The 17038-nt window shown below is 43.9% G+C and overlaps 1 protein-coding gene across 1 annotated transcript in view; it reads left to right on the top strand.

Annotated features, from left to right (window-relative positions):
- Positions 1 to 17038, top strand: part of CPPED1 (calcineurin like phosphoesterase domain containing 1) — a 187315-nt gene that overhangs the window by 138516 nt on the left and 31761 nt on the right. Inside the window, exon 4 of the mRNA XM_082359288.1 lies at positions 11856 to 11951. Within this exon, the coding sequence (XP_082215414.1) occupies positions 11856 to 11951 (96 nt within the window). The remainder of the gene's footprint in view (positions 1 to 11855; positions 11952 to 17038) is intronic.

Raw genomic sequence — 17038 nt, 5'->3', positions numbered from 1 at the left:
TTTAATCAAGCAGATAATACAGCCACATGGTAAAATTGTCAAACAGCACAAGAAGATACACGACAAAAAGTAGATCCCCCTTTCACGCCAGACCTCTGAGGCCGCCTCCTCCCAAGCCATGGCTATTTTAAGTTTCTTGTGTGTCCTTCCAGAAATGTCTTACGCATACACAAATGTGCCAATGCTATTGTCTCCAATTTTTAAAAACACATACACAGGAGCCCGCCTGCCGCAACTAAGGAGCCCGAGCGCTGCAACTAAGACCTGGCGCAACCAAAAAAAAAAAAAACCACATACACACAATTTTTCCCAGTTCCTAAGGCATTTTGGACATCTCCGAATAACACCACATGACGAACTGTTACATTCTTTTCATGCCCCATGACTTCTTGATTTCCAGGTCATCTGATGATATTTATGTTGTGCCCGATCATTCGTTATTACAAGTGATGCTTCAATGAGCTCTTTAGATCATCCGTCTTTGATTGATGTCAGAATATCCATAGGAAACCAATTCCTAGTCTTGGAAATGCTGGGTCAATGGCTAAGTGTATTTTTAATTTCAGTAGATATCACCACCCAATGCAATGTCACCAGCTCACTCTTTCCCCAAAATGTGTGAGAGTCTCTAGGGCAGGATCCACTTCACTCTGTTTCCTAATATGTGGGTCCAACTTGTCTCTTTGAGATTCCACAAACGTTCCCTCAGCCCCTGCTAGGTGTCCACCTCTACCTAGATCCTCTAACACAAGTTATTAACCAGGATTATGAGGCTGGCTGGCCTTTAAAAGATTTTTTAAAAATATCATTTGGATAATATAAATAATGCATGCTCATATAAGTGATTGAAAAGACCTCCCAACAGTGAAGGGACATGTTTACGACATAATAGTAAATAGCAAATATAGAATGCCAAGAGTGATTCTTAAACTCGGGTCTGTATCAGCATCCCTGGTATCTAGTTAAAAATACAGACATCAGGACCCCAGCCCTGCAGGTCCTGACTCAGTAGGCTTGGGATAGGGCCAGGGCAAAAAATCTGTATTTTTTACAAGCTCACCAAGAGATGCTGTACATTCCTAAAATGTTATATATCCACTATAATCTCAAATATGATCAAAGAACAAAAAATGGGGTTCATCAAAGAGTGAACAATGCTTGTCTCTGGGTGGAGTGAGTCTGAGCTAGTTTCTTCTCGGTGCTTTGCTGTGTTTTCCAAATTTTCCAACTCAGAAACTTTGATGTTCAGAAAATAAAAGGATGCTCTAAAAATCTGTACCCACCTTTTCTCCCTCCCTCCACTCTTTCCTTCCTTCCTGATTCATCCTAGATTGAAGAAGACTAGAAGGGTGTGAAACTTGGTTATAATACCTGATCCTGGACTGGATGGGTTTGCCGTAAAGAACATCATTGGGGCAATTATCAAAACGTGCATAAAGTCTCTGGGTGAGAGGCGTATGGGAGTTCTTTGTTATAATTGTGCAACTTTCATGTAAGTTGAATACTCCAAGACTTTATGGAAGCATCTCACCATCACCTTGGTGAGATAATAAAGCTTTTCTGTAGCTTGAATTCTAAAGCATCATAATATGCCTCCGCACTTAAAAAAAAAGTCTAATATTGGGTCTTTCTGGAATACCTTATTGATGGAAGTCCATGCATCTTCCACCATAAAAAATATTTATCAAAGTCAGGAAATTAACATTGATGTGGTACTATTATCCAATCCATGGATCAATTTTCCCAATACTGTCTTTTACATAAAAATTTTTAAATTGTATTTTCTCATTCAGGATCCAACCCAGGATTATATATTGCATTTGGTGGTCATGTCTCTTTAATCGCCTTTCATCTAGAATGTTCCTCAGCCTTTCTTTGCTTTTCAGGACCCTGACATTTTGCAGAGTACAAGCCAATTATCGTGTAGAATGTTCCTCGATTTGGGTTTGCCTGACGTTTTCTCATCTTTAGATTCAGGTAATGCAGCTTTGGCAGGAATGCCCCAACCTGATCTTGTGTTTTTCTTTGCATGTCAGCGGAGGAGACTCACGGTGTGGTTTGTCTCATCCTGATGTCCTTAACTTTGATCGCCCAATTTAGGTGGTGCCTGCTGGTTTTCTCCACCGTCGAGTGGGCTACTCCTGCCTTTTGTAACCAACCAGGAATCTGTGGGGAGTTATTCTGAGACCATATGACTATCCTTTTCCTTATCAAACTTTCACTCTTTCATTTTAGCTTCCACTGACGATTCTCCACTGAAACAAGTATTATGGTGGTTGCCAAATCTTACATCATTGTTGAAAGGATTAAAAGCAAGTATATATCAAAGGACTTGACCTACTAGTTATTTTCTTTAACAAATTTATTTATTTATTTTGGCTGCGTTGGGTCTTCGTTGCTGCGCGCAGGCTTTCTCTATTTACAGTGAGCAGGGGCTACTCTTCATTGCGGTGCGCGGGCCTCATTGCGGTGGCTTCTCTTGCTGCGGAGCACGGGCTCCAGGTGGCTCAGGCTTCAGTAGTTGCAGCACGCAGGCGCAGTAGTTGCGGCACGCAGGCCCTAGAGCGCACGGGCTTCAGTTGTTTTGGCGTGCGGGCTCAGTAATTGCGGCTTGAGGGCTCTAGAGCGCAGGCTCAGTAGTTGTGGCACACGGGCTTAGTTGCTCCGCGACATGTGGAATCTTCCCGGACCAGGGCTCGAACCCGTATCCCCTGCATTGGCAGGCGGATTCTTAACCACTGCGCCAGCAGGGAAGTCCTTGACCTACTAGTTATATTTCAAGGAAAATCACGTTGTATGTCAATTATATCTCAATAAACCTGGGGAGGGAAAAAGGGAAAATATCTCAAGGAAGCAATATAAGATGTGAACAAAGATTTGCGTACAAAGATTTTCATGGCAACGTTGTTAATAAGAGCAAAATTGGAAAGTCAAGCACTATAGTAAATTGATATCAAGAAATATGAGGCACTCATTTAAAGCAAGTTTTTGAAGAGATTTTCACCACCGAATGCTAAGTAATGAAAGCTAAGGTGTCAAACTACATTTGGCTAAATGCAATTTGGTATCCTAACTTGGATCCTAGAACAGAAAAAGGATGTCAGTGGAAAAGCTGGTGAAATTCAGATGAAGTCTGTAGTTGAGTTAATAACAATGTACCAATATTAAATTCTTGGTTTTAATAAATGTATCATGGTATGTAGGATATTAATATTAGGGGGAACTGGGTCTGGGCTATACCGGAACTCTCTATACTATCTTAGCAACTTTTCTGTACATCTAAAATAATTCCAAAATAAAAACTCCTTTTAAAAAATTGGGAGCGATGGATCTGTTCATTATCTTCTTTGTGGTGGTGGCTCCATGAGTGTATACAATTGTGAAAACATTGTAAATTATACACATTAAATATGTGCAGTTTATTATATGTTAATTATACCTTGATCGAGCTTTTTTTTTTTTTTTTAAGAAAAACGCTATTTGGTAAACTCTCCATTATGTTAAAATACAGGCATTAGGAAAAATACTGGATGGAAATATATCAAAATGATGTTGGTATCTGTAGCTAGTGGGATTATAGGTGACTATCATTTTATTTTTATAATTTGATGTAATTTGCAAGACGTGCAAGACTTGAATAAACAGAGGGAACCACTATTTTTAAACGGGGTGGTTTGTAATAATAAACCTTTGCTTCCTTGTCTGTGAAGCCTCTGGCTCCTGGTAAGAGCTGATGCCATTCCCTACCTTTGCTCATTAAGACAATGCAAATAAATAAAACCTGAAGAAAGAAGAAACCCCTACCCCCACCCCACAGCCGAGGCCCCTCAGATGGCCTGGTAGTAAAGAGCCTGAAAACATGCACCTAATGCTGGAGATCTCAGAGCAGTGGTCCTGAGTTCCCTGAGTGTGTCGGGTTGCTTGTGACAGTGCGGGCCCCCAGTCCCCACCAGCAGGGGCCGAGACTCGGTGGGTCTGGGGTGGGGGCGGGGAAGCGGCCGGGAATCGTTCGCCCAGCACCTCGGGTGAATCTGACCCAGGTGATGGAGATCGGGCCCTGGGGCCTGAGAGGCCAGCAACGAGTTGGCCCGAGGGTCGGCCCGGGGCTCCGCCAGGTGTGGGCCATATTACTCGGCTCTGTTTAAAGCCCACGTGACCCCCGCCCCTTGCGGCTGGGCCTTCCGGATCTCCCCGCAGGCCCTGGAGGATGTCCCTGGGAGACAGAGAGGTGAGTACCCCCCCTCCATCCACAGGGGGACACGGGTGGGGCTGGGGCAGCTCCGTGGACCTCAGACGTGTGTCTGTGACCCCGGGGACCCGGCCTTGGGCCAGGCCTCTGAGCTTTCACTCAACTTCCAGACGCAACTCACTGCTGGAGGGTAGGGAGGAGAGGGGAAGGCGGGTGTGGTGGGATGGCCGAGGGGACAAAGGCTAGCCTGTGCCGGTGACGGGCAAGCAGAGGAGAACCCCTGGCACCTGTGACACTGCAGGGACAGGCAGGGACAGAATTGCTGGGAGAGGGAGGAGGGACCGGAGGCCCCATGCTGGATATGAAGGCTTTTTAAACCGTGAGCTCCGCACTCTGGGCCCTGTTGTTGGAGAGAGAGGAGGGCTGCGCGGGAAAGAGAGCAGCAGCCCTGTGCCTTCGTCCCCTCCACTGGCTGCGACCTAATTAGGAAGCAGCGGAGATTGCTGTGCTGGGAGCAGCTGCCACCTCCCAGGTAATAACTCAGCCTGGGGGACACAGATTTCTACGTCCCTAGCTCCGGCAGCACCTGTGTCTCCACCTGGCTCCCCTCTCTCTCCTTGACTGGGAGGTCCTCCCAGGAGGAGCCTGAGGCTTCCTGCGGCAGCCTAGCTGGGGATGGAGCAGGGCCCTGGGCAGGAAGTGGGTATCGTAAGTCCAAGAGTGGCCTTCCTGTTCATCTGCAGGCGTGGAGGTGGGCACAGAGAATCCAGATAGAGGACAGATTTTCATGGTCTGGTGGTGGCAACTGACCATCACAAGATAGCTTGAGAGAAAAGGGCTAGAGCTGCCCAAAGAAGGCGCCCCAAGCCCAGCCTGGGAGGTCAGGGAGGGTTTCCTGGAGGGGGGTAGACAAGCAGGGGTTGGCCCCTCGGAGGCAGAAATCAAGGTGGAGGTGGGAAGAATCCTCAAAGACGCTGATTCTCAAAGTGTGGTCCCCGGACCAGCAGTAGCAGTGTCGCCCAGGAGATTGTTAGAAATGCGCATTCTCGGGCCCCACCCAGGCTTCCTGACAAACTGAGGGTGGGGCCCAGCCATCTGGATTTTAACAAACCCTCCAGGTGATGCTAATGCACAGGACGTCTGAGAAGCAGTGTCACCTAGTTACTTAGCAACTGAAATGTCACAGCTCAGATAATCCCACCTGCCTGTCTAGACCACAGCAGGTCTGGGTGCTCCAGGGCCTGAAGCTTGTACGATGTGGTGGGCCTCTTTAAGACTGTGGATTCATAGATGTAAAATCAGTTACTGGGTTTCGGAAGGGGCCCTTGCCAGTGAGGGAAGCTGAAACATCATTAGCTTCGTGTTAAGTTTGCCTCTGGATGGACAGATCTCAATGTCGGCAGAGGGAAGGCAGATGCTGGAAGCAGAAAGCACAGGACCCTTAACCCACCGGCTGGCCCGTGGTTTTGCCCCAGTGGAGAAATTCTGAGTGGCTTACGTAGACCGTCAGGAAGACGCCTTGTTGCTTGCTTACCACAGGTGGTGAGGCACATCATGCTTATTAAACACAGCTGGCTGGGCCCCTGCCCAGGGTTTGACTCAGTAGGTCTGGAGTGGGAACCGAGAGTTTGCCTCTCTAGCTTCCAGGCAGGCCCAGCTACACAGTTTACAGGGTGCCTTGTTTAAATTAAGAATCTCGAGATGGTGATAGCAGGACATGAGACCAAGCAGGGGGCCCTTCGGAGCGTAGGGCCTGGGTGACTGCATAAGCTGCACGTCTGTGAAGCCGGCCCTGCCTCCCAGGTGATGCTGATGCTGTCAGTTTGGGGCTTGCCCTTAGAGAACTACTGTCGTAGTGTCCAGAATAAGAAAAATAAGAACAGTACTTCTGGAAATGGAAGTAGCATATTCCAGTATATTCCAATGTGTGGGTTAGGACTCTACAGTTTACAGAGCATCATTGCCTTTCATCCTCATAATTTTTTATTAATGGCCAGGTGCAGTGCTAAGCATCTTTTGTGCATCCCCTCATGAAGGGCCCTCATCAACCCTGGAAGTACAGGCAGACCTCAGATATTGCGGGTTTGGTTCCAGACCACTGCAATGAAGCGAATGTCACAATAAAGTGAGTCACACGAAGTTTGTGGTTTCCCAGCACATATAAAAGTTATGTTTACACTATACTGTAGTCTAGTAAGTGTGCAGCAGTGTGTCCGAAAAGACAGTGTGCATACCTTAATTTAAAAGGACTTTATTTGTTAAAGAATGCTAGCCATCGCCTGAGCCTTCAGTAAGCTGTAATCTTTTTGCAATAGTAACATCAAAGATCACTGACCGCGTGTCACCATGGCAAGTAATAATAATGAAATAACAATGATAATAATAATAATGAAAGTTTGAAATATTGCAAGAATTACCAAAGTGTGACACAGACATGAAGTGATCAAATGCTGTTGCTAAAAATGGTACCGATAGACTTGCTAGATGCAGGGCTGCCACTAATCTTCAATTTGTCTCAGCAAACAAATGTAATATCTATAAAGTGCAGTAAGATGAGGTATGACTGTAGTTGCCGTGTTATTCCCACTTTGCAGATGAGAAAACTGAGGTTCATCAATTTCAAATGAGCTGCGTAAGAGCCCTCAGTCAGGTCCCAACCCAGGCATCCTGGCTCTAGGGACACAGACCCATCGTCTGTCCTTCACGTCTGCCCCCTTCTTCTGCCAGCCTCATGTTTCTTAACTGAAAGAGGGTGGGCAGCACACATAAACCATAAGGCCGAATCTCAGCACCCACACAGATGGTCATCGCTGTAATTTCCTGGGTACTTGCTCTGGGCTGAGTACTTTGCATATGCTTGGCTCCCTGAGGCAGGTCCTCTTTCCATTATTACAGGGGAGGGAGCTGGAGCTTGTGGCTGGCGGGATCAAGATCCTAATCGGAGTCTGCCTGATCACAGCTCTGGGGATACCCCACCACTGCGCCACTGCTGTTGCAACTCACAGGACTGACCGGGGTCTGGTGGGCAGGGCGAGGCCAACCCCCAGGCCATGGGCTTCTGAGCCACTGCTCCCAGTGAACCCGCCTGGAGCGAGACCCCTTGTAGCGGGGCCGGGTCACTGCCTGAACACACCCACGTGGCCCCAGCAAGGGCGCGGAGGAGGCCCCAGCCCAGCTGGCGGCATTTTCTTCTTTATATCATGCAAGCCCATCTGACTCCCAGGTCCTGAGAGGGAATCCCCTCTCCTGATACCTGCACGGCCTCCCTGGGGGTCTCCCCACTTTCCCTGATGCCCCCACGGTCCCTTCCCCCGTGGCAGCCAAGAGACATCCTTGGAAGATGTCCAAAGGTCAGCTGATGCTGTTCTTTGCCTAAAGCCACGAATGGCAGCCAAGTGCCCTGGATATGAAAGCTGAACTCTTGTGTGGCCAGCGGACCTTCCGATTTTGCGCCCCCACCTGCCTGTCCAGAGCCCTGTCGCCCCAGCCGCATTGGTCTGCCTGCAGCTCTGCAAACATGCCATGAACATCCTGCCTCCGGGCCTCTGCACCTCCGGTGCCCTCTGCCTGGTGTGCCTTCACCCCAGATCTTTAGTCGTTCAGATGTCAGCTTTTCAGAGAAACTCCCGACTACCCTGTACCAAGTAACCCCCTCTCTGTCGAATCACCCTTTTTTATTTTCTTCAGAGGGCTTCTTGTGATCCGAAATGACTTACTAATTTGTTGGCTTATCTGTCAGTTTCCTTCCCCCTTCAAGTCTAAGTGCCAAGGAGGGCAGTGATTTTGTGTTCTTCTTCCTGTGTCCTTGGCACCTAACAGTGTCTGGTTCATAGGAGGTCCTCAACTACACTGTTGGCATGTAAATGCCTCTTTTCTCTCGTTGCTCTGATGGTAAACATTGACATTGCCCTGGACATCCCCCCTTTCTCTCATATTTTAGTGCCATGGCTTCAGTAAACTATGAGTAGCATCCAGAGCTGTTCCTTCAAAGTGCATCCCCAGTCTGATAACTTCCGGCCACCCTGGTCCAAACCACCACTGTTTCTTTTTTTATTATCATTATGGAGGTATAGTTAATTTACAATGTTGTGTTAGTTTCAAGTGTACAGCAAAGTGACTAAGTCACGTATATTTTTCAGATTCTTTTCCATTATAGGTTATTACGAGATACTGAGTAGAGTTCCCTGTGCTCTCCAGCAGGTCCTTGTTGGTTACCTGTTTTACATACAGTAGTGTGTATGTGTTAATCCCAGTCTAATCTCCCTCCCCCACACCCCACTCCACTATCCCCTCTGGTAACCACAAGTTTGTTTTCTATGTCTGTGAGTCTATTTCTGTTCCGTAAATAAGTTTACTTTTATCGTTTTTTTTTAGATTCCACATATAAATGATACCATATGGTATCTGTCTTTCTCTGTCTGACTTCGTTTAGTATGATAATCTCTAGGTCCATCCATCACCACTGCTTCTTGCCTGGACTATTCAGTAGCCTAAATGGGTTCCTGGCGTCCACTTCCCCCCTACGGTCTCTTTGCTATCAAGCCCTGACAGCAGGATTTCTCAACCTTGACTCTATTGACATATGAGGCTGGATCATCCTTTGCTGGGTGGGTGGGGTGTCCTGTGCACTGGGGACATTTAGCATCCCTGCCTTGACCCACTAGAGTCTGGTAGCAACCCCTTGTTTGTGACAAGTCTCCAGAAATGGCCAAATGTCCCCTGGTTGAGAACCACTGCACCTAGAGAGATCCTCCTGAAGCATGAAGTACATAGTGTTCCTCGTCTGCTCAGAACTCTCCAGAGCTTTCTGTATCACTTGGACTAGCAACCAGAGCCCTGTGTCTGACCTCATCTTCCCCCCCTTCACTCTTCCAGCCACCATCGCCCCCTTGCTGGTTCTCAAACCTACCAGGCACCCCGTTTGCACCTACAGTTCCCTTGAGAATGTCCTTCTCCAGATGTCCCCATGCCCAGGGCTCACGGTTCCCCTCCAACCCTCAACTCCATTGTCACCTCTGCAGAGAGGCTTTCCTGTATGTTCCATCTCTTTTTTTTTTTTTTAACATCTTTATTGGAGTATAATTGCTTTACAATGGTGTGTTAGTTTCTGCTTTATAACAAAGTGAATCAGTTATACATATACATTTGTTCCCATATCTCTTCCCTCTTGCGTCTCCCTCCCTCCCACCCTCCCTATCCCACCCCTCTATGTGGTCACAAAGCACCAAGCTGATCTCCCTTTGCTATGCAGCTGCTTCCCACTAGCTATCTATTTTACGTTTGGTAGTGTATATATGTCCATGCCACTCTCTCACTTTGTCACAGCTTACCCTTCCCCCTCCCCATATCCTCAAGTCCATTCTCTAGTAGGTCTGTGTCTTTATTCCCATCTTGCCCCTAGGTTCTTCATGACTTTTTTTTTTTCCCTTAGATTCCATATATATGTGTTAGAATATGGTATTTGTTTTTCTCTTTCTGACTTACTTCACTCTGTATGACAGACTCTAGGTCCATCCACCTCACTACAAATAACTCAATTTCATTTCTTTTTATGGCTGAGTAATATTCTATTGTATATATGTGCCACATCTTCTTTATCCATTCATCTGTCGATGGACACTTAGGTTGCTTCCGTGTCCTGGCTATTGTAAATAGAGCTGCAGTGAACATTTTGGTACATGACTCTTTTTGAATTATGGTTTTCTCAGGGTATATGCAGTATGTTCCATCTCAACTACCCTGGGTCACTATGGGCCCCCTACCTTGTTCTCTTCCCTCGTAGCACTTATTACCTCCTGACATGTCGTGCTTGTTTTCCCCCTTCACACCTTCCAGAGTGTGAGAGATGTGAAAGCAGAGGCTTTGCTTTGCCTGGCACATAATAGGTGCTCAGTGCCTGACAGATAAAGGGGAGAGAAACCACACTCAGAGGGCTGACTTGCAAGTCCCCCAGGCTTTAGACTTCCCGGGAATGGCTTTTGCTTGGATATTTGTTAAGGACTCAGCACAGTGCCTGGCACATATGTTCAGTGACTGTCACCTGCCATCATTATTATCTGCAAGTCTCAGCTCCATCCTCCCATTCCCAACCCTTGTCTTCCCTGCAAGACCAAATCAGTCTCCTTGTTAAAAATCTCTCCTTGTGCCCTTCTTATGTAAGTTATAATTATTTGTGAACTATCTGAATGTCTGTTTCACTGTGCTTATCCAGATGTGTTAAGCTCTGCTGCTGTAACAGGCAAGCCCTTCATCTTATTGACTTCACACGCCGAGGCCTCGCTCTCATGTGAAGACACTCAGCTGTGCTCCACGTGGTGACTCAGGCTCCAGGCTGGCCCCACCTGCTCAGTACTCGGCCTGTGAGGAGAGCTGAGGGTCCTGCCTCAACTCCTAAGTGGGTCAACCTGGAGCTGACAGCCTCACCTCACTGCCACTTAGAGCTTGTAGGCTGGACCCAATTACAGGGTCCCACCCACCCAGCTGCAGTGGGGCCAGGACCTGGCAGGTGAGGGAGGCAGCACACGGAGACCTGGTGTCGGTACATGTTGTCAGCACAGCCACCCACTAGGGACTGAGCTCCTGCGACTGGGGATCGTGTCTGTCCTATTCCTGTATCCTGCCTGCCTAGTCAGAGCCAGACCCAGACCCATAGTAGGTGCCAAAAAGTGATGTTTGCCTGAAGGAATGAGCCTTAAAGGTGAACTCATGCTTCAGGATGGGGCTTTGTACCCTGACTCTGCAATTTGCGTACTTGCTTTGTGATCTTAGATGCACCCCAGTGTTTGTAGCCTTAGTTTTCTAATCTGTGAAATGCAGTGGATGGCACCCAGCCTATAGGGCTGTTAACGAGACTTAGGTGTGAAGATGCATGTGCATGCTTAGTGCAGGGCAAGGGCACAGTAGGTGCTCAGTGATCCGCCCCTGACACACCTTTGAAATGGTTCCTCTGTAGACACACAGCGATAATTAAGAATACCTTTGCCTGACACGTTTTGAGTTATAATACTCAGTTGTGACCACAGATCCTGAGAGGGGGTTATATAAACTCAGAGGTGGAGACTGAGGCAGGGGGGAAACACCCTGCATGGAACATGGAACACAGATTTGACAATGAAATCTCAGTTCCCCCCCACCCCACTTCCTAGCTGTTTGCTCTTAGGCAAGTCGGTTGTTCTCTATAAAGTGGGAGAAGTGATGGTTCCTATTGCAAAGGGCCTGTCACCCAGTAAGGATTTCACATGGTGATTCCTTCAACTTGGCCTAATGACACTCTGAGAAGAAGCAACGCCGTGGATGGGATCCCAATGCCCCGGATCCCCCAAGGAGGGTTAGGGGCCCCTGTGGGTGACTTCATGGGAGTGGGGGAGGGAGCCTTAACACACAAACAGAACAGAACAGCGTAGGGAAGGGGAGGGCAGGGGCTAGGGACAATCAGCTCTGGTTCCAGCAGTGAGTGGCTCTGCCACTTACTGATAGCCTGACCCTAACATGTTCCTTTTCTAAGCCTCAGTTTCCTGTTTGTAAACAGGAGGGGTATGGGTTATTGATAAAGAATGGAAAGCATTTGACACCATGGTCTGCTCAACAGGTAGAACCCATTGTGCTTTATTATTATTATTATTCTTATTCGCATTGTTCTTTACCATTTAGAACCTGAGAACTCAAGGTGTGCCGGTGATGGGCTGGGCTGTGGTCCGCATGGGAAGAGTCACAGCAGGAATGGAAACGGATGTCCGGATGGACCCATCCATCGAGGAGGAGGGTAGGTCTCGAAATATTTATGAATATTGGTCAGAGAGCAGCACATGTGGCTTTCAGGCTAGTGGGACTGAGAAACTGAGGTTTAATTTTAATTTAGAATAAATTTTAAAACCTGATACTACATTCAGTTACTGGAAAAATTTTTTAAGTATGTTTGGAGCAACTTGGGTACATGAATCTCCTTTTTCAACCGAAAATGTTACAAAATTTAAAATATATTTCCAATAAAAATTTAGCATCTGGATTAAGATGCTGAAAGTATAAAATTCATACTATCAAAGAATTAGTACCCCTCCAAAAAAGAATGTAAATATCTTGTTAATATTATAGCAAGTTAAAATGATAACATTTTCAATATATTGGGTTAAATAAATATATTATTAAAATTAATTTCACCTATTTTTAACCTGGATCCTGGAAAGTATTAAATTACGTATATGGTTTGCATATATTTCCTTGGACAGCACTTCTGTAGAAGGTCCATCCCACTTTATTTTTGGCAACATTAAGTATTAATGGTATTTTAAATTTTGAACAATTTCGTAGCCAAAAAATAGTATCTCATTTGTTTTCAATTTTTCTTTCCTGAGGTGAGATGTTCTCTTGGGTTTATAAGCTTATAATTCTGGAAATTGTTTATGTCCATTTTGCTATTAGAGAATTTGTGTTTTTCATTGGATCGTGGGCGATTGTAAATGTGGTATCTATTGCTTTCGAAGTTTGTTGTCTGCCGTTTATTTTTTGCTTATATAATTTGATGTAAAGGAATTTAAAGTTTTTACGTGGTCAAATATTTCCTGTGTGTTCAAAAACCATATTGTTGGGTTTTTTTATGGTTTCATTTTTACTATTTGATTATTTCATCTGGGCTTTTTTAAAAGAATATGGTGTGAGATATTGAACTGATGAGAAATTCTGAAGGAAAAACAGCTATTTTAAAATATTTTTAATTACTCAGTAAGTGCATACTTTATCTTGTTGTATTTGGGGGTTTTTTTGGGGGGTGTCATATTTTATGTCTTTATAGTTGTATCACCTTTCATAACACTTTTGCTTGTATTATCTCATGTAAGATTCAAAATAACCCAGGAAGGTAGATGGGGCATGCCACGTTACCCCATTCTATGCATATAGAAATCATAGACTTGCCCAAAGATTGCTAGTTTAGAAGTGATGGAGTTGGCACTTGAATACGGGAATTCTGATTTTTGTAACTGGATTTGTGCTGAGTCACTGGGGACCAGAAGAAATACTACTTTCTTAGGTCATTGGGTTGATTCTCCAGGAACTTAAGCAGAACATTTTACTCCTGAAATTTGTTTCCTCGAGTTAAGTAGACCCAACCTCACACACCTGAGCCTGGTCCCCCACTCACATCCATTGCCTATTTTCTTAGGATTCAAGCAGCTATTTCTCAAGATCCTTTTCAAGACTTTAAACATATTGACCACTTGTGAGGTATTCTTGATCCTTTCAGAGAATTACATTCATCACAACCTGGATGTTTTAAAGGGTGGCTTAAAAGACTAAAGTCATCGTGGACCACTGGCCATGATCCCAGGTCTCCCCTCCTTTCCCTCTTCTGGTGTGATCTCTGTCTTTGGTTTAGAGTGTGCCTTTCCAGACCTTTTCCTACGTGTTAATATCCATACCCTTAGGATCTATTCTTGTTTGGTGTCAACAGTATGCATATATGATGTATGTATTGTTCTTCAACTTGCTTTGTTCACCATTTATATCTCAGAATGGTATCAGTATACTTAGACTTCTTTCTTTCTAACTGCTGTACAGTGTATTATGGTACAGATACATCAGAGTCTGTCTACTCATTCACCCAGTGCTGGGCATTTGGATGGTCTTCTGATTTTGCTGTTACACACGATGTGATGGATACACTTGTTCAGGCTTTCTTGTTAACATGGGCAAATGCTTTTCCAGGGGGAGGTAGTTAAACCTACCTAGGGTATGCACTTATTTTACTGCCAAAATATTCTCAAAGGGTTATAGCGATTTACCACCAGCAATGTATGAAAGTAATTATCATATTTAAGTTTGGGGCAATTTAATAGTTTATTTCATTTTTTAAATTTTTATTTTTCTGATTGCTAATGAGGTTGGATGTCTTTTCATATGATCATCATCTTCTGCAAATTGGTCATTCATAACCACTGCTCAAATTTTTCCTTTTGATTTATTTGAACCAGTGTAAAAGGGCTTTCTCCCCTCCAGATTTTATTTATATATATATATATATATATATATATATATATATATATATATATATATATATATATATATGTATATTTTCTAGGTAATAATTATTGTTACAGATGCTACAGATATCTTCAATGTTGCTTGCCTTTTCACTTTGTTACGCATAACCTTAACATTTTAGTATGGTCAAATTTATCGGTTTTTTATGGCTTTTAAAACATCTTATCTCTACAGGCCTTTAAAACCCCAAAGTCAAACATTTGCTCATATTTTATTGTAATATTTTAATAGCTTTGGTTTTTATTTATTTTCATGTGTCGTATGAGATAGGGATCCAGCTTATATTTTTTCTAAATGCCCAGCCAATTGTCTCAACACAGATTATTGAAGCGTCTGTCTTTCTCTGCTCATGCGAAATACCTCCTTTTAACATATTAAACCTTCATTTCTACTTGGGTTTGTATTCTCTTCATTGGTTTGTGTATCACAATAGCTTGTATCACATAGCTTTATAATACATATATTTTTGATATCTGGTGGGAGAAGGTTCTCTTTGGTCTTTTCTCCCCCAAATTCTCTTGGCTGTTCTTTTGAATTTCAGAATAAGCTTGTCAAATTCTATGAAAAGTCTTATTGGGACTTTGGGACTGCATTAAAATTGTAAAATAATTTGGGAAGAATTGACTAACATTTTTATGTGTCTTCTCATTCATGAACATGGTATATCACCCCACTTATAGAATTCTCTTTTTCAGTAAAGATCTAGCATTGTCTCGATAAAGATCTTATTTCTTAAAGTTTAACGTTTTGTTATTATTCAATTTTTTAAAAATTTCCTATTGCATCTTCTACTTTGTTTTTTGTTTTTTAGATTTTAGCTTTCCATTTTTTTAATCTTCTATTTGTTTTTATGTTTGTCTAATATCTGACCAGTTTGCTCTCTTACTTATAAAGGGTTTGTCAATTTGTTCCCTTAGAATTTTCTAGGGAATATTTTCTATTATATCTTTTGTAAATAATTAGCTTTGTATCTCCCTTTCTATGTTAAAAGTTCTTCTTATTCCTCTTACATAGACTACAACTTCCAGTACAATTTTGAAAAGTAGCAGAAAGATAGCATGAATCTTTGCATTGTCTCTAACTTTTACAAAATTATACTGGAGTCCATTTTAAGGTTATTGATTCAGTTCCATTGATGGGAGGATTAATTCTTAAACTAGTGTGACACTGCTCTATTTATTGCAGCTTTATATTGTTTTAATATATGGATGGCTTAGTCACCACCAATTATTATTCATTTTTTTCTTTAATATTGCCTTTTTATTCTTCTGATAATGTCTTTTTCTCAGCTTTAAGAACCAACAACAGCTTGGTTGGGCATTAAATTGCTACATAATGACATTTCCTCTCAAAATCCTTTAGATTTCTTTCTATTGTATTCTGATTTTTTTTTCAGAAAAATTTCTGGCCTATTGTGGGTTAACCTTTATTTTATCTTCCTGGATATTTTCAGAATTTATTTCCTCATAATAAAAACCTTAAGAATGTTCTTCAGGGCCAAATAATTTCCTCAACTATGTCTTTGTTTATTCTTTCTGTTTTAATTTCTTGGGAAAACCAACAGTTTTAAAGGTCACTCTTCTTTTTTTCTCCTCCCTAATCATTATCTTCTCCTTTGCTTTCTGGCCTTTCTTCTGCTTTGTGGGGCAAATGAATTGTCTGATGTGTCAGTTCTGCTCGTTACCTCCAATACTGTTGAGTCATTGGTTCAACTTCTTCACCTCTTCTATAAAAAGGGACTCTTTGGGCATGGCTCTATTTAGACACAAATGATCTCTTAAGGTCTTTTTCATCACTAAGAACTCTTACACTAAGACTGAGAATAACAATGGAATCTTTTGCATATCTCTTCTGATTGAGTGCTCTGATACACGTCATCTGATTTGATGGCCACAGTCATGCATTGGAGGGATCAGTACCCCATATGTGCAGATGACGTGACCTAAGGCTGTTCTGTAGCTACTCACGTCACAACCCCTTGGTGAAGGCAGAGCCTGCATTTCTTAACTCCTAGTCCTCAAATTAGCTGATCATTGAATTGCCCAGGTACCTTCCTAAAAGTATTCTTGACAGGCTGCTTATAGGAGGTGCACGCTAGGGCCTGTGAAAGGCAGGACCGCCAGTGGTCAAGAGTATAGGCTCTAGACTCAGAGTGCATACTTTAAATCTCAGATTGCCCACTGTGTACGTGAAGCCTCAGTTACTATAGCTGTGAAATGTCAAATGGATAGTAATAGTACCTACCTGTGGGATAGTGGTGAACATTAAGATAATCCATGTGTTATGGGTTGAGTTTTGTCCCTCCCCACCTCCACCCCCTATTCATATCTGGAAGCCCTAACTGCCAATGTGACTGTATTTGGAGGGACTTCCCTGGTGGTCCAGTGGTTAGGACTCTGTGTTTCCACTGCAGGGGGCCCGGGTTCCATCCCTGGTCAGGGAACTAAGATCCCACAGGCTGCATGGCATGGCCAAAAGAAAAAAGAAAAAAGATAAAAAAGGACATATGGAGATGGGACATTTAAGGAGGCAATTAAGGTTAAATGAGGTCATAAGGGTGGAGCTCTCATCCAATAGAAGAGGAAGAGACACCAAAACTGTGTGCGCACAAAGGAAGGGCCACACCAGGACATGGGGAGAAGGAGGCTGTCTACAAGGCAAGAAGAGAGGCCCCAGAAGAAACCAACCCTGCAGACACCTTGACCTTGGACTACCAGCCTCCAGAACTGTGAGAGAACAAATTTCTGTTGTTTAAGCCACCCTGTCTGAGGTACTTTGTTATGGTGGCCCCAGCAGACACCTCATAAATCACAG

This window comes from Balaenoptera borealis, assembly GCF_965194805.1.
Source record: "Balaenoptera borealis genome assembly, chromosome: 16".
NCBI classification, from domain to species: domain Eukaryota; kingdom Metazoa; phylum Chordata; class Mammalia; order Artiodactyla; family Balaenopteridae; genus Balaenoptera; species Balaenoptera borealis.
This window is presented reverse-complemented; position numbering and strand designations above follow the sequence as displayed.